The sequence below is a fragment of the Microplitis mediator genome, chromosome 9, assembly GCF_029852145.1.
Source record: "Microplitis mediator isolate UGA2020A chromosome 9, iyMicMedi2.1, whole genome shotgun sequence".
NCBI classification, from domain to species: domain Eukaryota; kingdom Metazoa; phylum Arthropoda; class Insecta; order Hymenoptera; family Braconidae; genus Microplitis; species Microplitis mediator.
Window position 1 is genome coordinate 8,817,813 of NC_079977.1, and position 16,926 is coordinate 8,834,738.

Below are 16,926 nucleotides of genomic sequence, written 5' to 3' on the forward strand. Positions count from 1 at the left end.
CAATAAACAGTCGATCCGAGTTGGTTCTTAATTCTTTAGTACGCTCTAAGTAGTATAATATGATAGATGCTACACAAATGTTCTTCCTCTTCTTGAAGAATGGAATCGATAATACAGGTTGTTCTTTGCCCGGCTTTGAGGTCTTAATTAAATCAGGTATCTTAATTTTTAATCCAGAAACAGTCTTAGTGATATTTTCGGTTTTTATCAAGGACAACGTTTGCATTCTATGTGCCGTGATGAGAATAAGGAGTGTCACTGCCACCTCTGATAATTCCTTCAATTTTAAGTTGTCTAAGTTTCCCAATTTTTCAATATATGTCAGGACCTGGTCTGTATCCCAGGTATCGGAGTACTTCGGTCGCGATGGTCTCTTCTTGAATGTCCCCCGGATGAACCTCGATAATAAGGAGTCCTTTGAGAGGTTGTTCCTAGAAATCAAGGAAATAGCAGCCCGCATAGAGTTAAGAGTGCCATGCTTCGCCCCTTCATTAAACTGCGCTGTAAGAAACTTGATGACCTCCGTACTCTGGGGATTAAAGGCATCGATATTCCTTGCTTGAGTAAAAACTAGCCATTTCTTCAATGTTCCCTCATACTGCTTAATCGTTGACTCTGACAAAGAACTGAGCATGATGTCTATTGATTCCTCTCCGATGCCCTTGGTGACAAAGGCCTGCCGGATAATTTGCCGACCACTAGTGACAACTTGTTCGCTAGGGGGTGACACTCCTGCCTAGAAGGAGATAATAATAAGAATAATGAAGGCTTGAAAATCAAAGGAGGTTCGCAGAGTAGAGAAGTGAATAACGGGTACCATGGTTGCGCTGGCCAAAAGGGAGCAACTACGATACCTGATGCTTCATCGTTGATTATTTTCCTCAAGGTTGGTAAAATTAGGGCAAAGGGTGGGAAAGCATAAAAATATTCGTTTCTCCAAGAAACCGTAAACGCGTCTACTGATTCTGCATCTGGATCTGGATAACGCGAATAGAATCTTACGCACTTCCTGTTAATACGCGATGCAAAGAGATCAATCGAAGGCAAACCAAAGGTGTCCAATACGGTTCGGAAGGCTTCCCTGGATAATTCCCACTCGGTGTCCAGGTTTTCCACTCTGGAAGCGGCATCTGCTTCTACATTCAGCTTCGATGGAATATATGTTGCCCTTGGCCAAATTCCTCTTAATTGACACCATTGCCAAATCTCTCTAGCTAGATCTGATAACTTTGGATGCCTAATTCCGCCAGCTTTATTGACGTAAGCGATCGCTGTTGTATTATCTATACGAAGAAGGACTTCGCGGTCGCGTAACTCGTGAGCAAAACATTTAAGCGCGAAGAAAGCTGCGTAAAGTTCCAGATAATTAATGTGGTGCTTCTGATCCTCTGGATTCCAAAAACCCCTTGTAACAACACCTCCAGCTTCCGCTCCCCAGCCTGTCCTTGAAGCATCCGAAGTTATCACTATGCTATATTTGTGAGACTTTATTCTGCTGTTAGCGCTCATTATATTATCTCTCCACCATTGAAGATCCTCCAAAACGCCCGCATTTATTGTCATAAAACCCTCAAAGTCATTATTATTCAACGTAAGAGCTAACCACTTAGCTCTTTCTAATCTTTTGCAATATGCTCTGCCATACTCTACGCCTGGAATACATGCTACCAGTACCCCAATTAACTGAGCTATAAATCTGATCCTGAACCGTTTTTTCAACCCTATGGAATCTAGTAGCTTCCTAATATATACCCTCTTCTCCATTGTCGGTTCTACACAATATTTCTCTGAGTCTAAGATAAAACCTAGGTATTTACACCTTCTATTAGGAGTCGTCGTACTCTTACGATAGTTAATGATAAAACCAAGCTCCTCTAAGAGGCCTATCGTATTCTGTACATTATTCTTACAAGCTTCGTAATCTTTGCCTACGCATAGAAAATCATCCAGATATACTACCGATAAAAAACCTTTTGACCTAAGTTTATTAACCACCGGTTTCATTATTTTTGTAAAAGTATGAGGGCTAGAACACAAGCCAAAAGGAAGACACATGAATTGATAAAGCTGGCCTTTGAACCTGAATCTAAGGTATTTTCTAGAGGATCTTTTTACCCGGATCAGGAAATACGCATCCTCCAAGTCTAGGTTAGCCATGAACGCGCCCTTATCAATGAGATCTCTAGCGGATCTCAGGTCCTCCATTTTGAAGTGATATGTCTCAATAAACTCATTTAATTGCTTTAGATTAATAATGAAACGATCCGACCCATCTGCTTTTGGTACTAGGAAATACGACGATATAAACTGACTCTCGATGTCTAAGCAAGGCTCGATAGCCCCCTTTTGCAGAAGTTTACCGATAGCTTGCTGGACCCTTAATTCATCACCCGGAGACCTTACAGGTTCACTGGGTTCCACAAATTGTATAGGTTGGGACTTAAAGGGAATACCATAACCTTTGAGACAATCAAAGATGAATTTATCATCCGAAACACCTTCCCAACTCTCTGTGAAGAGACTGAGTCTGCCTGCTAATTTATTTACCTCTTGTTGTTCTTCCACAACAATCTCCGCTACTTCCTGTTCTTCTCTGAGCTGGGCTTCAGTGAAGTCTTCGCCATCCCTGTCGTGGATCTCGGTTTGTACCTCGTGTTCGAGAAGAATCTCCTCTGCTGATAGTTGCCCACCTGCCTGAACTTCGCAGGTGGGCCTCTCAAGTTTCCCTGAGACGCAGTCCTGAATGCCTGTTTCTTGACAACTGGTTTGTCAGAAGGTTTTAAAGATGCAGCCGCTTTAACGATGGCTTTTGCATCCTTAACCTGGTCATTGAGTTTCTGACCGTAAAGCCATTCATCTGGGATACTAGCCTCTAGCGTAGCCTTTATGTCCTTATCCAGAGTCGGAGTAATAAATGATTTTCTCGCTATTGACTGTTGGTGGAAAACATCACTTAAGATTTTTCCCGTGTCCCAGAGATATTTCATCAGAGTAATTTGATCAATCTCCTCTGATGAGTTATCTGACAGCATCGATATGGCTGAGCTTAACGATGATAGCGCTGATCCTACACAATTTTGCGTATCAGTAAAGTGAGCATCACGTTTTTTGGCGATCTCAGTCAAGTGACGCTGAATTTCAAGGTTAACCTTGGGTGCTTCAGTTCGGAATTCTCCATCTCTAACATATTTTTTAAGTAGAGCTTTCTTAACCTCTTCAGTTAAGCCCTTTGACATCCAAGTCTCCCACCATTTTTTCAGGCTGTCATTTACCTTGACTGAGGTATTCGTGTTTGAAACCTCTTCCCCAAGTACTTCACGAAGTTCATCGTCCAAGTCATGCTCATCCTCTACTAAAAACTCTTCCGGAACTTCTCCGTCTTCCAAAACCCCTACGTCTTCCTTCCGGGAATCGTCGGCTACTGCCGTACTGGTCAATGTCTCAGTACCCTTATTGGGTTCTATACTTTCCTTGTTGGAAATACTGGCCTCCACTGTAATAAAAGATAAGGCCACATAAACAAAAAAGGAAGAGAAAAAAAAAATTTTTTTTTTTTTTTTTTTTATAATGATGGTTCCATGCTAGATTTTCTCTCTTTATCTTTTTTTTTTTTTTTTTGTATTTCGTGTGGAAATAATGCTTTAGAAGAGTAAAAAATCAAACTTTCTGTCCATAGAGGATCAGGTTATGTTCGTGTGGAAATAACCTGTGTGAAACTTCGTGTGGAAGAGACACACCAACCATATACCCTTGCAAATATTTTTTTTTTTTTTTTTTAAAATGTCCTCACCTCTATTCTGCTCTGCAGTTTCTTTAACTGTAGCCTGCAACTCTTGTTGCGCTTTTACCAGATCTTGGACGCTCTTGGCGATGGCCTCGATTTGGCATTGTAAATCTTTTTTAGATATCTTGGGGGATCTACTTTCCACTGAATTTGATCGGGAACGTTTCTTGGATTTCCCCATTATTAAAGATCCAATCTTTTGATGATGTAATAAAAAATTATCAAGTTTTTTATTACAAAAAATTTTAACCCACGTCCGTTGTTGTTGACACAACAAAACAATATGAGACTGCTAGGGTGCGCGCCAGGCGCTGAGGGCTACTGGCGCGAAAAAGCATTTGAATTTAAACTCTAAACGTTGTGTAGTTGACACGTACTAACAGTACTACTACAGGTAATCAATTATTTAATCATCGAGAACGAGACGCTTAGTATAATAAAATATTTTAGAGTGACACTGATAAATTTTAGAAACGATGAAAATAAATACCACCCTATATATATATATATATGTGATGCAAATGTAGAGAAATGGCAGAGAGTACACGGGCATTATGTATGTACAATGAATAATTACCGAGCAAACAGGCATTGTTAGCTAGGTTTTATCTTTGTCTGTAACTCTCTTTATCTCTCTTATTGAATCGTATTTATAAATACATGAGGGTAAATAGTAGTTTGTATATGTTAGTAACTGTATCTAACAGACGTTGCAGCGTGTCCATATCACTTGTACGCACAGCCGGTACACATTTGATCGATTAAAGTTACCTATTTGTTTTCGGAACATCATCTTTCTCTCTCTCTCTCTCTCTCTTTCTCTTATTAAAATAAATTTTCTCGTTGTATCTAGTCCTATCAACGTTTGATTAATCACATATTAGACATAGTAATGTATAACTTTTGTACACATTAATAATTATCTGCAGTCTATAGTAATTAGTTGTCGATGCAAAGAATTTGTATTGGGTTAGCGTTGGCTTGTCTTTGACAAAACAGTTTTTGAAAAAAAAGTAATCTATTTATATTGGATCCTTTGATGTACTGGCTACATAAATCATGGGCACAATAAATCAATAGCATAAGAGAGAGTATTTAGATGGCCTTGCGAGGTCAGCGACCACTCATGGGCGTTTGTGGTAAGTCCACATATTGGTTTATGTGGTTTCACTTGACATACCCTAACGGGGAACGAGTATATACTATACATTTGGGTTACATTAAAACCAATACCAATTGTTCAACACCTACTTTTCTGATCCCCCTTACTTATAAATGTTTCAATGATGGTTTCTTTTTTATCTAAATAATGCGGTCCAGAAATTTCATGCTGGTAAATTTAAAGATTCTGTAAATTACTGATAAATGATCGAAAATAGATTAACACATCTCCAGATTCCAGATTTAAAATTGGAAACTTTTTGCACACCTCGAACGCTAAGCGGAGAGGGACTGCTCTACTGTTGCCAAACTGGAAAGCCAGATTTTTGTCAACTTAATTTATTTCCACTGATTTTAAATAGCATTTAAATAAGAAAAAAAATGTCAAGAGGACACTCCAATAAAACAATTTTAATATAAATTGCACTACAGTGCATAGTGACGTCTATATTACAAAACATTGAATGATTACGTTTTTTTAGTTGAATCGCATATATTACATATATACAGCATTTATTTGTTTACAATTTTTTGAAATTTATTAGGAACTGAATAAATGAGTTGAAATAGTTCAATTTTGTCCTGAAATAATTATTATACTGAATTTGAATTTGAATTTAGTTGGTTCAACCGGGCACACAGCTTGTGTTAGCCATTGTACCCGGGCCCATTGAGGACAATTTTATAGTTATCGGAGAGGATCGTGATCCTGGTGATCATTGTTATTAGGCCTTGCTTTATTGCCAGTCCACCTAACAACGAACTTGCTAAGCCCTCTGTCCTTCCGACAACTATTTATTATTTGACTACTATAGATACTACTGTTTGTGAGTTTATAGGTGGAGGAGACATAGTTTTTATTTCGGTGATTGCCCGCCCCGAGTCCAAGGAAACACGTCGCGGGACACAGCCGCTGTCAGCAGTCCCCACTAGTTCAGGAAGAACCGGGACCTGGCGTTAGCTAAGCCCACCGTCGTTCTCCCGTCACTATGAGTCCTAGCCTTCAGCTACCGCGGCCATCATACGTCGTGTCCTTATCATCGGGAGATCTTGTCATCCGAAATGATGTCTCCTAAGAAGTTAATGTAAGTGTTATTATGTTACATCCTTCAGAGCCCACTGTGTAGGATAAGGTACTTATACAATGGAGGATGCCTGTTATCCAAGGGCAACGTTGGCGGTGGAGGACTCCCTCTATTACTGCTTTGACACGTTGGCTTACACCGGAACTAGAGATTCTGCGAATGTTTATGGGCATCTGCCACCACCAATGCTCGGCATATACAGGTGTTCTTCTTTTATAAAAAGCCCCACCCGCCAGCCTAGTCATAGAAGCAGCAGAGCCCTGCAGATTCGATCGAGTTTTTGTGTTCCGCTATCATTTTGTAATGAAGTCGACGCCACTTCAATTCGGTCCAAAAATTGTCGGTATTTCATCACCAGGGAGCTGCCAATGTAATGCACATAAATAGTATTGTGAAAATAAAATTCATTGGTGCATGCCGGAATCGAACCTGGTCCAATGCTTTGGTAAGCAAGTACCTCGTTCGATAGGCTATTGCCAGCCCAATTATTATACTATTTTAAAGTACACGGAAAGAAAATTATGGGAAGTTTTGCTATGCATTATGGGAATAGTTCCCATAATGGTAGAGGGATTGTACCCATACTATTATAGGGATGCTTCCCATATATTATGGAATCCATCCCTATAATAGTATGAGTAAAATTCCTATACCATTATTGGAACCATTCCCATAATATTATGGGAACTATTCCCATATCATTATTGTAACGATTCCCATAGTGGTATGGGAATCATTCCTATACTATTATGGGAACTATTCCCATAATGGTATGGGAACTATTCCCATAATGGAACGATTCCTATACTATTATGGGAACCATTCCTATAATATTATGGGAATAGTTCTCATAATGGTATAAAAATAGTTCCTATAATGTTATGGGAATGGTCCCTATAATTTATGGGAATGGTTTCTATAATTTATAGGAATAGTTCCCATATATTATGGGAATGAATCCCATAATATTATAGTAAGTATTCCTGTAAATTATAGGAACCATTCCTATAGTTAGAAGAACCATTCCCATAACGTTATGGGTATCATTCCCATAATTATAGGAACTATTCCTATAATTATGGGAAACATTCCTATAATTATAGGAACTGCTCCCATAATTTATGGTCGTAATTCCTATGATAGTGTAGGAAAAAATTTCACAAAATTATAGGAACAGTTTCCATAATTTTCTTTTCGTGTAATGTGTATATTGCGTGTAAGTGGCAAAGGATGAAGCAAGACGATTTCAGACGAAAGAAAAATTTGGAAAATCCAAAAGTGCACGACTCATAATGCTCATTTATTATGAAATAATAAAAAAATGGCGGGAAGCACGAATAAATTTAAAATATATACAATTTTCTTTAATTAAAATTTGTTATGTTTTTTTTTTTTTTTTTTTTAATTATATTAGTATTTTTTTTATAATTCTAAAAGCACCTACTCAAAATATCTCAATTAATAACTAAAAAATTTTTCGATCATAAAGCACACTCTGATGCTTCGCATCATGAGTCGTGCAAAAGGCTGCCCGAGCCGAAAGCAAAAATAATGCTGTTTTCTAAATGTGTAAATTTAAATAATTTAACAAAGAAAACATCAGGTTTTTGTTAATTTAATAATGTTGTTCATTGGAGCACATATTGTTTTTTTAATTTTCCAAACACAAGTGTTAGAATAGTTATTAGAATGACTTAAATAATTAGAAGTTTACAATAAACAAATCCGATTCTGACAAGAATGAAATGAAATTAAAATAGTATATATTACACAACAAGGGAAGAAAGTAGGACCCGGACCGAAGGCGAGAGTGGCAAACGGGCAGATTGGGATGTTCTAACTTCCTCTATGGTGTGTATATTATTTTTCACCAGATCCGCACCTGAAAGTTTCAATTTTTACTTTTGTTTGCGGAAAGAATGTTGAATGTGCTAATTTTTATCATTTGCTATCTGGTAAGAGAAAAATACGACTTTCTTCCCAATAAGCAGAACAGGAATTTAAACCTGCGGTGCAGGCATGGTAAAAACTAATTGAATAGACTAAAACTGACCAGCTTCTACCCACTTCATCCCATTGGTCGAAAATTCGTATGTTTCGACTGGTAATACAGGCATTGAACCACGCATATTGCGGATTCAATGCAGGTCATACGAAAAAAATATTTAAGTAATTTTCAATTAAAAAGGTGATTCAAATAACTGTACAAACTGTTTTGCACGCCTTAAACGTGAACGCGTTATGCTTTACTGTCACAAAGGTGTTTCAACGCAAATTTGTATGAATTATTGAGTAAGAGCTTGAAGTGTGCACTTTTGGATTTTAAAAAATTAATTACAAAGTTTAAATATTTCACACCAACTTTTATTAAGTACATTGAAATAAAATTAATTAAAAAAGTTTTAGAGAAAAAAAAAAAGTTAATAACATATAAAAGTAATTGACATAATTTAAATATTAAATCAAGAGTTTTAAATTAGTATTTTCAGGTTAATTGACAATTAGTATAGTGTTCTATAATCAAGTACACTCAAAAAATATAGCTAATGAACTTTTTTCAATAACACGAGATATAAAGTTAAGCACACTCGAAAAATTAATTAAAATAAATAATTACCGTATATATTATTAATCACAACTCATTTTGTTAAGTAACACAAGTATTTTATAATTAAATTTAAAAAATAAAACAAATTTATAAAATCATTGACTAATTTGAGGTTTCGCTTTGAACGTCGATAGGAAAGCTAATAAAAAGTCGAGTCGAGTGGAAAGTGTGAAAATTTTCGTCAACTGAATTTTTTTAGTTTTATTTTGTTATAAATAAAAAAATAAAGCTAAGTGGGCATAAGCGAACGGTATAAAGTGTGTTTTTTTTTTTTTGCGAATGGCTCTGGCATTAACCCAGCAGGTATGGAGGAGTCTCTATATACCGAATTCAAAAAGTTTCAACGCAGTAACAGCTGTGATCTGGAAAGTCGAGCTATTTTAATTGGGTCCGTGACTACACTCAACTCTGTACTCTATTCATCTGTCCTCTATTCTCTATTCTCTGTACGCTGTACTCTATACTCAGCTCAGATGCATTTATACAATCGAAAAAGCACCAGAGAGTTGGCTGCTTCATAATCCAGGAAATTAACGTAAAGCTTTAAGCTCTACTTTTTATTTAACTAAATCTCCCTAAATAAAATAATAATAATAATGACGATAATAAAAAGAACAAATGCAGAATACGTATTTAGCAAACAATATTTAAACCACAGTCATTATTTGTTATAATTTTTTTTAATCCAATCGATAAAATTTCATTTTTAAAAACAGAACTTTGTTTATTTAAAATAATTTGGTAGTTCTTCAAGATGAATATTTAGACGTTGTTATTGTCCATTAGCAAAATAATTTTGTTTCTCATTATTTAAATATTAATAAAAAATATTTTAATTTAATTAATTTAAAAGATAAGGTCATTAAATATTGAGAAAGTGATACATATTATTATTACACGGACAGAAATGTATAGTAACAATTACAATACATTATGGTTAGGGTTCCCATAATGCATGGTAACCGGTTTTTTTGAAATGTTGATTATAGGAACGGCAACCATATATATTACGGTAATCGTTACCATAATTATGGGTATAATTTCTATATGGTATTTGAATAGTTCCTATGGAATTATGGTAATCGTTACTATGTAACTATGGCAATGTTTACCATAATATTATGGTAATGGTTACTATAATATTATGGTAATGGTTACTATAATATTATGGTAACGGTTACCATAATATTATGGTTATGATTACTATAATATTATAGTAATGATAACTACAATATATGGGTGCCGTTACTATTATCACCATTTGAAAAACACCGGTTACTATGCATTATGGGAATCATTCCCATAATATATTGTAATTGTTGTCATAAATTTCTCTCCGTGTTGATTATAGGAACGGCACCCCTATAGTGTAGTTATCATTACTATAATATTATGGTAACGATTACCATAATATTATAGTAACCATTACCATAATATTATGGTAACCATTACCATAATCATATGGTAATATTTCCCATACATTATGGGAATAGTTACTATAATATATAGGGTTTATTCCCATATGCACTTAGGAATCGTTACAATGTGATTATAGAATTGGTTCCTATTTGCTTATGGAAATTATTCCTATGAGTATGGTAGTCATTACCATAATGGTATGGAATGATATTTCATAAACGTACTAGGAACGGTTACCATAAATTTCTCTCCGTGTATAATTATATCTAATTATTTAAGTGACTATGTTTTGTAAAAAAAATTAATTTTATGAAATTTTATAATGAGACCAAAATCGAAGAAAATTTCAGTTGCTACAACTTGAATCTAATTAAAAATATTAGTAGAGTTTATATTTAAAAAAAAAAAAAAACAGTCGTTTTACGAGAGAAATGTATTAGATTAATGTAATTTTTTTTTAATGGTTCAAATGATTGTAACTTTTGAACAATCAATTTCATGAATTTTTGTAAAGAAACAAAAATTGTAGGAAATTAAATTTCCTTTTTAATCACTATTTATATCCTATAGGTATCTCATATACTTTCCGAGATATTAATTTAATTTCGAAAACCTGCGAAATTTTTTTTTTTTTTCTGAGCAGTAAATAGTAGAGTAAATAAGTAATTGATAAAAGTAATAACAGAAGTTAATCGAATAATGGGGACATATTGAAAGAGTAATACTATCGTAGAGATCGATCGGATTTCCAAGAAGCTAGATCGTACATTAAGAACCCGTTTTCAAGCTCCACATTGTAGGTGTATGTGCACCTACGACCTAGAACGGAATCTCAAGACTAACAGCACAGTAATGTATACTACTGTCCCTGAAATTGATCACGGCCGAGTAGTAAATTATAGCTACTATCTCTTTAAACGATTGCTCTGTATCACCTTAAATGTACTTGGAAAAAGCACGTCATAATTTATCGCCAATAATTAATTAATTAAAATAATTAAAATATGTAACAAGTAATTACATTTATTTAATGTTTTCTAATCAGTTTAAAAGAAGCTTGTACTACTTAACCTAAAGATGAATTGTGCCATCATGTACAGGTGACTACTCGACAATTATTATTTCAAGTCCAACTGTTGACCTAATTGATTGCAATTACCATTTATAGAATTTTTCTTCTTTTTTTTTTTAATTATAGTTTATACTAATAAGGTAAATGACCCAGTGACTGACCGTGGCCCGGTTTCCGATCTTTTAAACATTTTCTTAAATGATAACGAGTCTCAGAGAGCTCGAAGACGTTATTATTGGTAAACTTTTGAACTCTGCGAGGTCGAAAAACGATTAGAACAGTAAAACATGAATTTTGCTGAAAAAAATTAATTTCTGTCCAACGGTATCTTTAGAAAAAATCGACCAATTTGCACGTGCTCTGGGGCTATCGGAAGAGCTTGTTGTGACTTAAATTTGATCAAACTTTGAACTAAATCGGACGAGTTATGCAACAAAAACTGTAACAAAAAAAAATTTGTATTAATTTTTATTTTTCGTATACCTTGTCAACTAATCGACCAATCGACTCCACAATCTAATCAGTTCTAAGTCTTAGTGAGGTCTTTCAATTGCCGCAAAGCACGTTCAAATCAGTTGATTCGTTCCAAAGATATGGTCAGACAAAAAAGTTTACATATTGACACACACACGCACACACATGCATACGGACGTCTATCCGGAAATAGTAAAAGTAGCTTCGTAGTACCTCAAAACGTCGAGATCAATTATTTTTCTTTTTTTTAAAATTTTCTATTTTCACAGCGGAAAGTTAAAAATTAGATAATAAATACAATAGATTCTTATCAAAATTTGTCCTAAAAAAATAATATTATGAAAAATATTAAATTGCTTTCATTTAGTTAAAATAACAATTTTCATTAAAATTTATTTTTGCAGCTCATGGAAAGTTAAATTTTAAGGATCAATAGTTGAAACTTTTATTAACTTCCCGCTATGAAAATTGGAAATTTTCAAAAATGAGGGAAGTTATTGGTTTCGGTCCGATTTTCGAAAATCGAATTTCTAAGAGATCTTGACGTTTTGAGGTTCTAGGAAGCTATTCTGACTAATTTCAAGATGATGCCCGAGTATATGCACGTACGTACGTAAAAAAGAAAGAATTTCTTCATAAGAGAGAAAGGTGATAGCTTAGTTATTAGCTTGAATTCTTGAGTAGGGATATACTCCACCCATTTCACTTCAATTCAGTAGTTTAATATAAAAATTAGTGTTTTAATATATATTAAACCACTCTTTTGAACAATCAGAAAGGATTGTGTGTTAATATAAAATTATATGAGACTGACTTTAGCCGGTTAGCGGTGAATTTTCCGGCATAAGTTACATACAATGATATAAACTATTATTATTTCATAAACCGTATAAGTTAAATTCTACTATTGAATATTATCTTATCATTTGTTATCATTGGATACTATATATATATATATATATATATATATATATATATATATATATATATATATATATATATATATATATATATATATATAAATATATATATTATATATGTACCAGGAAAAAATGATAAAATGTAACTCAAGGCCTCGATTTGCTAATTAAACACCGAAAAAAAATGTATGTTATTTGTTTATAGCGAATGTGATTGATTAAACTTACAAATTGCAGAAAAAGCCCGGAACGATCTTGACAATAAAACACGAAAATGTTCTGTCTTATATTTTCCTTTTTACTTTTATTTTATTTTACTATTCTTTCCTTTTCATCTTCAGTGAAACATAAAATGTAATGAACGCGGAAGAAGCATTTCTGTGTAGTCCGTGATACACACTTTCTCACGTACCCATTTATCAACATAGTTTATGATGTTTAATACTACAAAATACCCAGTTATTTACTAAATAATGAAACTTCAATAAAAAAAATCGTATTATTATCAATTAAAATGGGAAAAACGTCCCGAGTCGAAATTCGAGTTCTGTTTTAATGGTAAAAGTATTCAAATCCTTTGTAGTTCAATTTGCCGCTTTCCCAAACGCCTGTTTTGATCGTATAAGATGACGCTGACTAAAAGTACAACCAAACCAGACCTACAAAATGCTGTTTTGATTGTAAACATTACCCACATTATTATTGTTATTATTTCTACAACATTTTTTACGAAACCAGACGTAGAATAATAATAATTATTATTATTATTATTATTATTATTATTATAGTAAAGATAATAATAATGATTGTGCAAATAGTCTTTAAAATCTACGGACGCGGGTTCGAGTCTCACTTGGAGTCATTTTTTAATAATAATAATAATAATAATAATAATAATAATGATAATAATCATCATAATTGTAATGATTAATAAACCATTAATTTATAATATATTAAAATAATAATAAGGTACTATAATAATAATAAAACAATTATAATTATAATCTATAGTATTAAGAGAATAAGGAAAATTTTGTTCCCGCCATATCTATAAGATAGAATTAGTTAATGTTATTGAAATTGGTATCATTAGATAGGTATTGACTTGAATTTGTGCCTTTTCATAGTTTAAACTCTTTTTAATTGCCAAGTATTGAGATAAATAGATTTATCTATATCATTCGAATTACATTTAAATTACGCGAGATAATAGACTATCGTATTTATTTTCTTCGAATAAGTTAATACTTTAATTATTCTGTCACTAAATATCACTGAATGTCATTGAATATATAGCTATATTATTTATATCGCGTTACTTATTCTAAAATGACAGATTTTTATACTCCCTTTTGGTTTTATAGAAAGCTTCTCAAAGCCAAAAAAGTGTGCATAGAAAAAAAAAAGGATTCGTTGACACAAAAAATTTTTACCCGCCTAAAGAAAATTTTTACTTGCCCCTAAAAATTTTTTGCATTATGAATCGGAAACAAAAATTTATTTAAACTAGAAAAAATTACTTGGTGCAAGGAATTATTTCTTGACTAAAAAAATCTTTTTTCTCCCCAAAACCATTTTTGTATTTAATTAATAATCCATAAAATTTCTTGGTGCAAATTAAAATTTTTTGCAGCAAGAAATCTTTTTTTTCTACGTCTTTTATAACTTTAGTAGCGATATTTGGGCAGTCACGTAGTGACTGCAGGTTGCTCGTTATTACTAATATTAATAATATTATTGTATAGGATTCTTCCCAATTCAATAATCGTGATAATATTCGTGGATACTATACACGGAAAGAAATTTTTTTTTTTAAATTACCGTTAAATTCACTGTAATCGTGGAACGAATGGCACGACCTAATCATTTGTCGGTAAGTGAGATAATTTTTAACTTTTTTTCAACAAATTTAACCGTAGTCTACTGTAAATTTTATTCGGTTTTCGGAAAATTTTATGAAGTCTAACCCCAAAATAAACAAATTTTTCCGTAATTTTTAATTTGAAAATGGTAATAAATAAAAGCGCCGCATTGTGTCCCACGATTAATTCGTTTTTTTTTTAAATTATGAATTTTCCTATTTACTTTTTATGTTATTAATTTAATTTTTTTTTTTTGCACATCTCATACTCCGAGTGATGGGAGGGAAAATTCACTCTAAATTCACTCCCGCTTATTTACAGTGTGTACATAATAATTTCACATGTGATCGTGAGTTTTTATCTCCTCTCCCTTAAATATTTAACCCAATGGACTGTTCACTGTAGAGGCGTAGCTTACAACTCGGTTATATGAACTTACTAAAGTTCTCGGTTGCATATCGGTTGCGTAGTGTTGCGGTTAGCGCATAAGACTGGCGAGCGTCAGGTGATAGGTTCGAATCCCGGGAGTTGCGATTTTTCGTCGATTATTTCTTTCTACGGTAATCTTAATTTGCTTAATAGCATAGGTGTAGTTAACCATAGAATCTAATAGATATTCTGCCTCTTTCACATTCTACTTTCAGAAGTTCCTCGAGCTTCAGAATAAAAAAAATTCTACGTAAAAATTTTTTTTTGTATTTGAGTCAAATTTAATTATTTTATCATGTATTTATAATTCGGTAATAATTATGATTTTATAATTATAACAGTGGTGTTGCTTCTAACGTGTTGAAGTGTTTTTAATTTCTTTATTTTTTTTATAATAAATAATTATTATTTTTATTGTTATTATTATTAATAGTAATATTATTTAAAAAAAAAATAAATAAATAAATAAAGGGTCTGAGTGGGATTCGAACCCGCGCCCTCAGATCTGAAATAATGTTAACATTGTTATTATTATATTTAATATTATGATTATTTAACGTCTGGTTTCGTTGTAAACTTGTTATATTGGGACAAAACTCCTCGAGTTACAACTAAACCAGACGTACGTTCATACAGTACCCAATAGCACAAGGTCTGTTTTGATTGTACATTTTTCTGGAATTAAGTCGAGAAAAAATTACAACGAAAACGGAACTTAGATTTCGACTCGGGACATGTTTTAAAATAATATTCTTGAAAACATTAAAATGGTCTCAAATTAAAAGTTTTGCATACATATGCATATATATAATTAGCAACGAACTTATAGGATTAGTTCGAAGCAATCACTGCCTGAGTCGCCAAATACCAAAGAGAGTAAAAACGTTGTTTTGTGCATGGGTGAGATTAATTATGTACAAATGATAATATTTACAATTGAATGATTGATGTACAAAGTAAGTGAATGTGAAGAGAAAAGGTGAGCAAATGAATTTGTGGGGTAAGAGACGTTTCGTTTAAGATAACTCAGATTCGTCAGTTAGGTGTGTCCATCGTATACCCCACCTAAGACCCCGTGTTGGAAATTTTATACATTGCAACAGGAAAACCAATGCAGGAGCTGCCAGAGTTAAACGACAAGGCCCTACTTGGCCTAGCACTGGGGAACCTAACTTTGGCCTATGCTTAGGTCGAGATTGGGTACTCTCTAAACATGAATTAGTGAAAATAAGTTAATATTCACTAATCCAAAGTGCAAATCGAACCACTAATTCCAAAAAGTGGTTCGATTGGCACTCCGAATTAATGAATATTCACTTATTTCACTTATTCATGTTTAGAGAGTACCTAATCCTGGCCATTCCAATCATTACCCGAGCCTGGACCAAGACTGGGTTCCCCTGTCTTAGCCATTCAATGGCAACCCAGACTTGGGCCAAGGTAGAATTACTCAAGTTGGGCTGTACCTATGGTTACCCACCCTTGGGCCAAAACTGACTAACCCAGGTTATTTATTAATTATTCAATCAACTTATTGTTATGGCTTTTAGGTAGATTTTTCCTGAAATCTAGGTATTGTATTTATCCTCATGGTCAATTGTTCAAGGAATTTTGTCATAACCCATGATAATTGGTTGAGTAGAGTTCAAAAATACCATTCGTTGAAAAATTTATATATATAAATTTGGTGGTTCGGCTTCACTCCACGAGATGGCTTTGAACAACTGGCGCCTCTCGTAGTACCTCGTCCCTATGTCTGTTTCAATATATAAAATTTTCAACATGTAACTTGCAACACGGCGCCTTAGGTGGGGTATACGATAGAAACACCGAACTGAGGAGTCTCAGCTCTATAGGATCAACTCAATAATTGAATAACGCGATTCTATCCTACCTTTCCGAGATATTGATCCCACTCCTATTTGTCGCAACTATCTCTACAGTCAACCTGTAAATATTTTTAGATATGAAATGTGAAGATCTCACTGAAACAGTTCATTTGTGACGGGTACAAAAGACTTGCCTGATATAGCTACCATATCGTTTTGGTGAAGTCTTCCTACAGACACATCCAAAAATATCAACAACTTAGCTGTGGAGGTATTTCCAACA

At 33.6% G+C, this 16,926-nt stretch overlaps 3 protein-coding genes across 5 annotated transcripts in view; all 3 read right to left on the reverse strand.

The window, feature by feature from the left end:
• Nucleotides 1-16,926, reverse strand: part of LOC130675058 (putative polypeptide N-acetylgalactosaminyltransferase 9) — a 207,098-nt gene that overhangs the window by 175,405 nt on the left and 14,767 nt on the right. The gene's annotated exons all lie outside the window — the stretch shown is intronic.
• LOC130675036 (uncharacterized) lies at nt 312-2,205 on the reverse strand. Its single transcript, XM_057480490.1, has 5 exons — nt 1,971-2,205; nt 1,818-1,928; nt 946-1,652; nt 521-736; nt 312-431 (listed from the first exon to the last, which is right to left on the reverse strand). Exons 1-5 carry the CDS (start codon nt 2,203-2,205, stop codon nt 312-314), a joined length of 1,389 nt encoding a protein of 462 aa, XP_057336473.1.
• LOC130675059 (uncharacterized) lies at nt 614-5,036 on the reverse strand. The gene is made up of 3 exons (XM_057480522.1): nt 3,791-5,036; nt 2,548-3,493; nt 614-736 (listed from the first exon to the last, which is right to left on the reverse strand). The coding sequence occupies exons 1-2, from the start codon at nt 3,963-3,965 to the stop codon at nt 2,577-2,579; spliced, it is 1,092 nt and encodes a 363-aa protein (XP_057336505.1). The 5' UTR covers nt 3,966-5,036; the 3' UTR covers nt 614-736; nt 2,548-2,576.

Coding starts and splice junctions, on each gene's coding strand:
- LOC130675036 (XM_057480490.1), bottom strand. CDS start 2,205: ATGGAGGACCTGAGATCCGCTAGAGATCTCATTGATAAGGGCGCGTTC. Junction 1,929..1,970: donor TAATAAACTTAGGTCAAAAG/GTTTTTTATCGG, acceptor TTCTATGCGTAG/GCAAAGATTACGAAGCTTGT. Junction 737..945: donor AATCAGTAGACGCGTTTACG/GTTTCTTGGAGA, acceptor ATCTCCTTCTAG/GCAGGAGTGTCACCCCCTAG.
- LOC130675059 (XM_057480522.1), bottom strand. CDS start 3,965: ATGGGGAAATCCAAGAAACGTTCCCGATCAAATTCAGTGGAAAGTAGA. Junction 3,494..3,790: donor AACTGCAGAGCAGAATAGAG/GTGAGGACATTT, acceptor CTTTTATTACAG/TGGAGGCCAGTATTTCCAAC.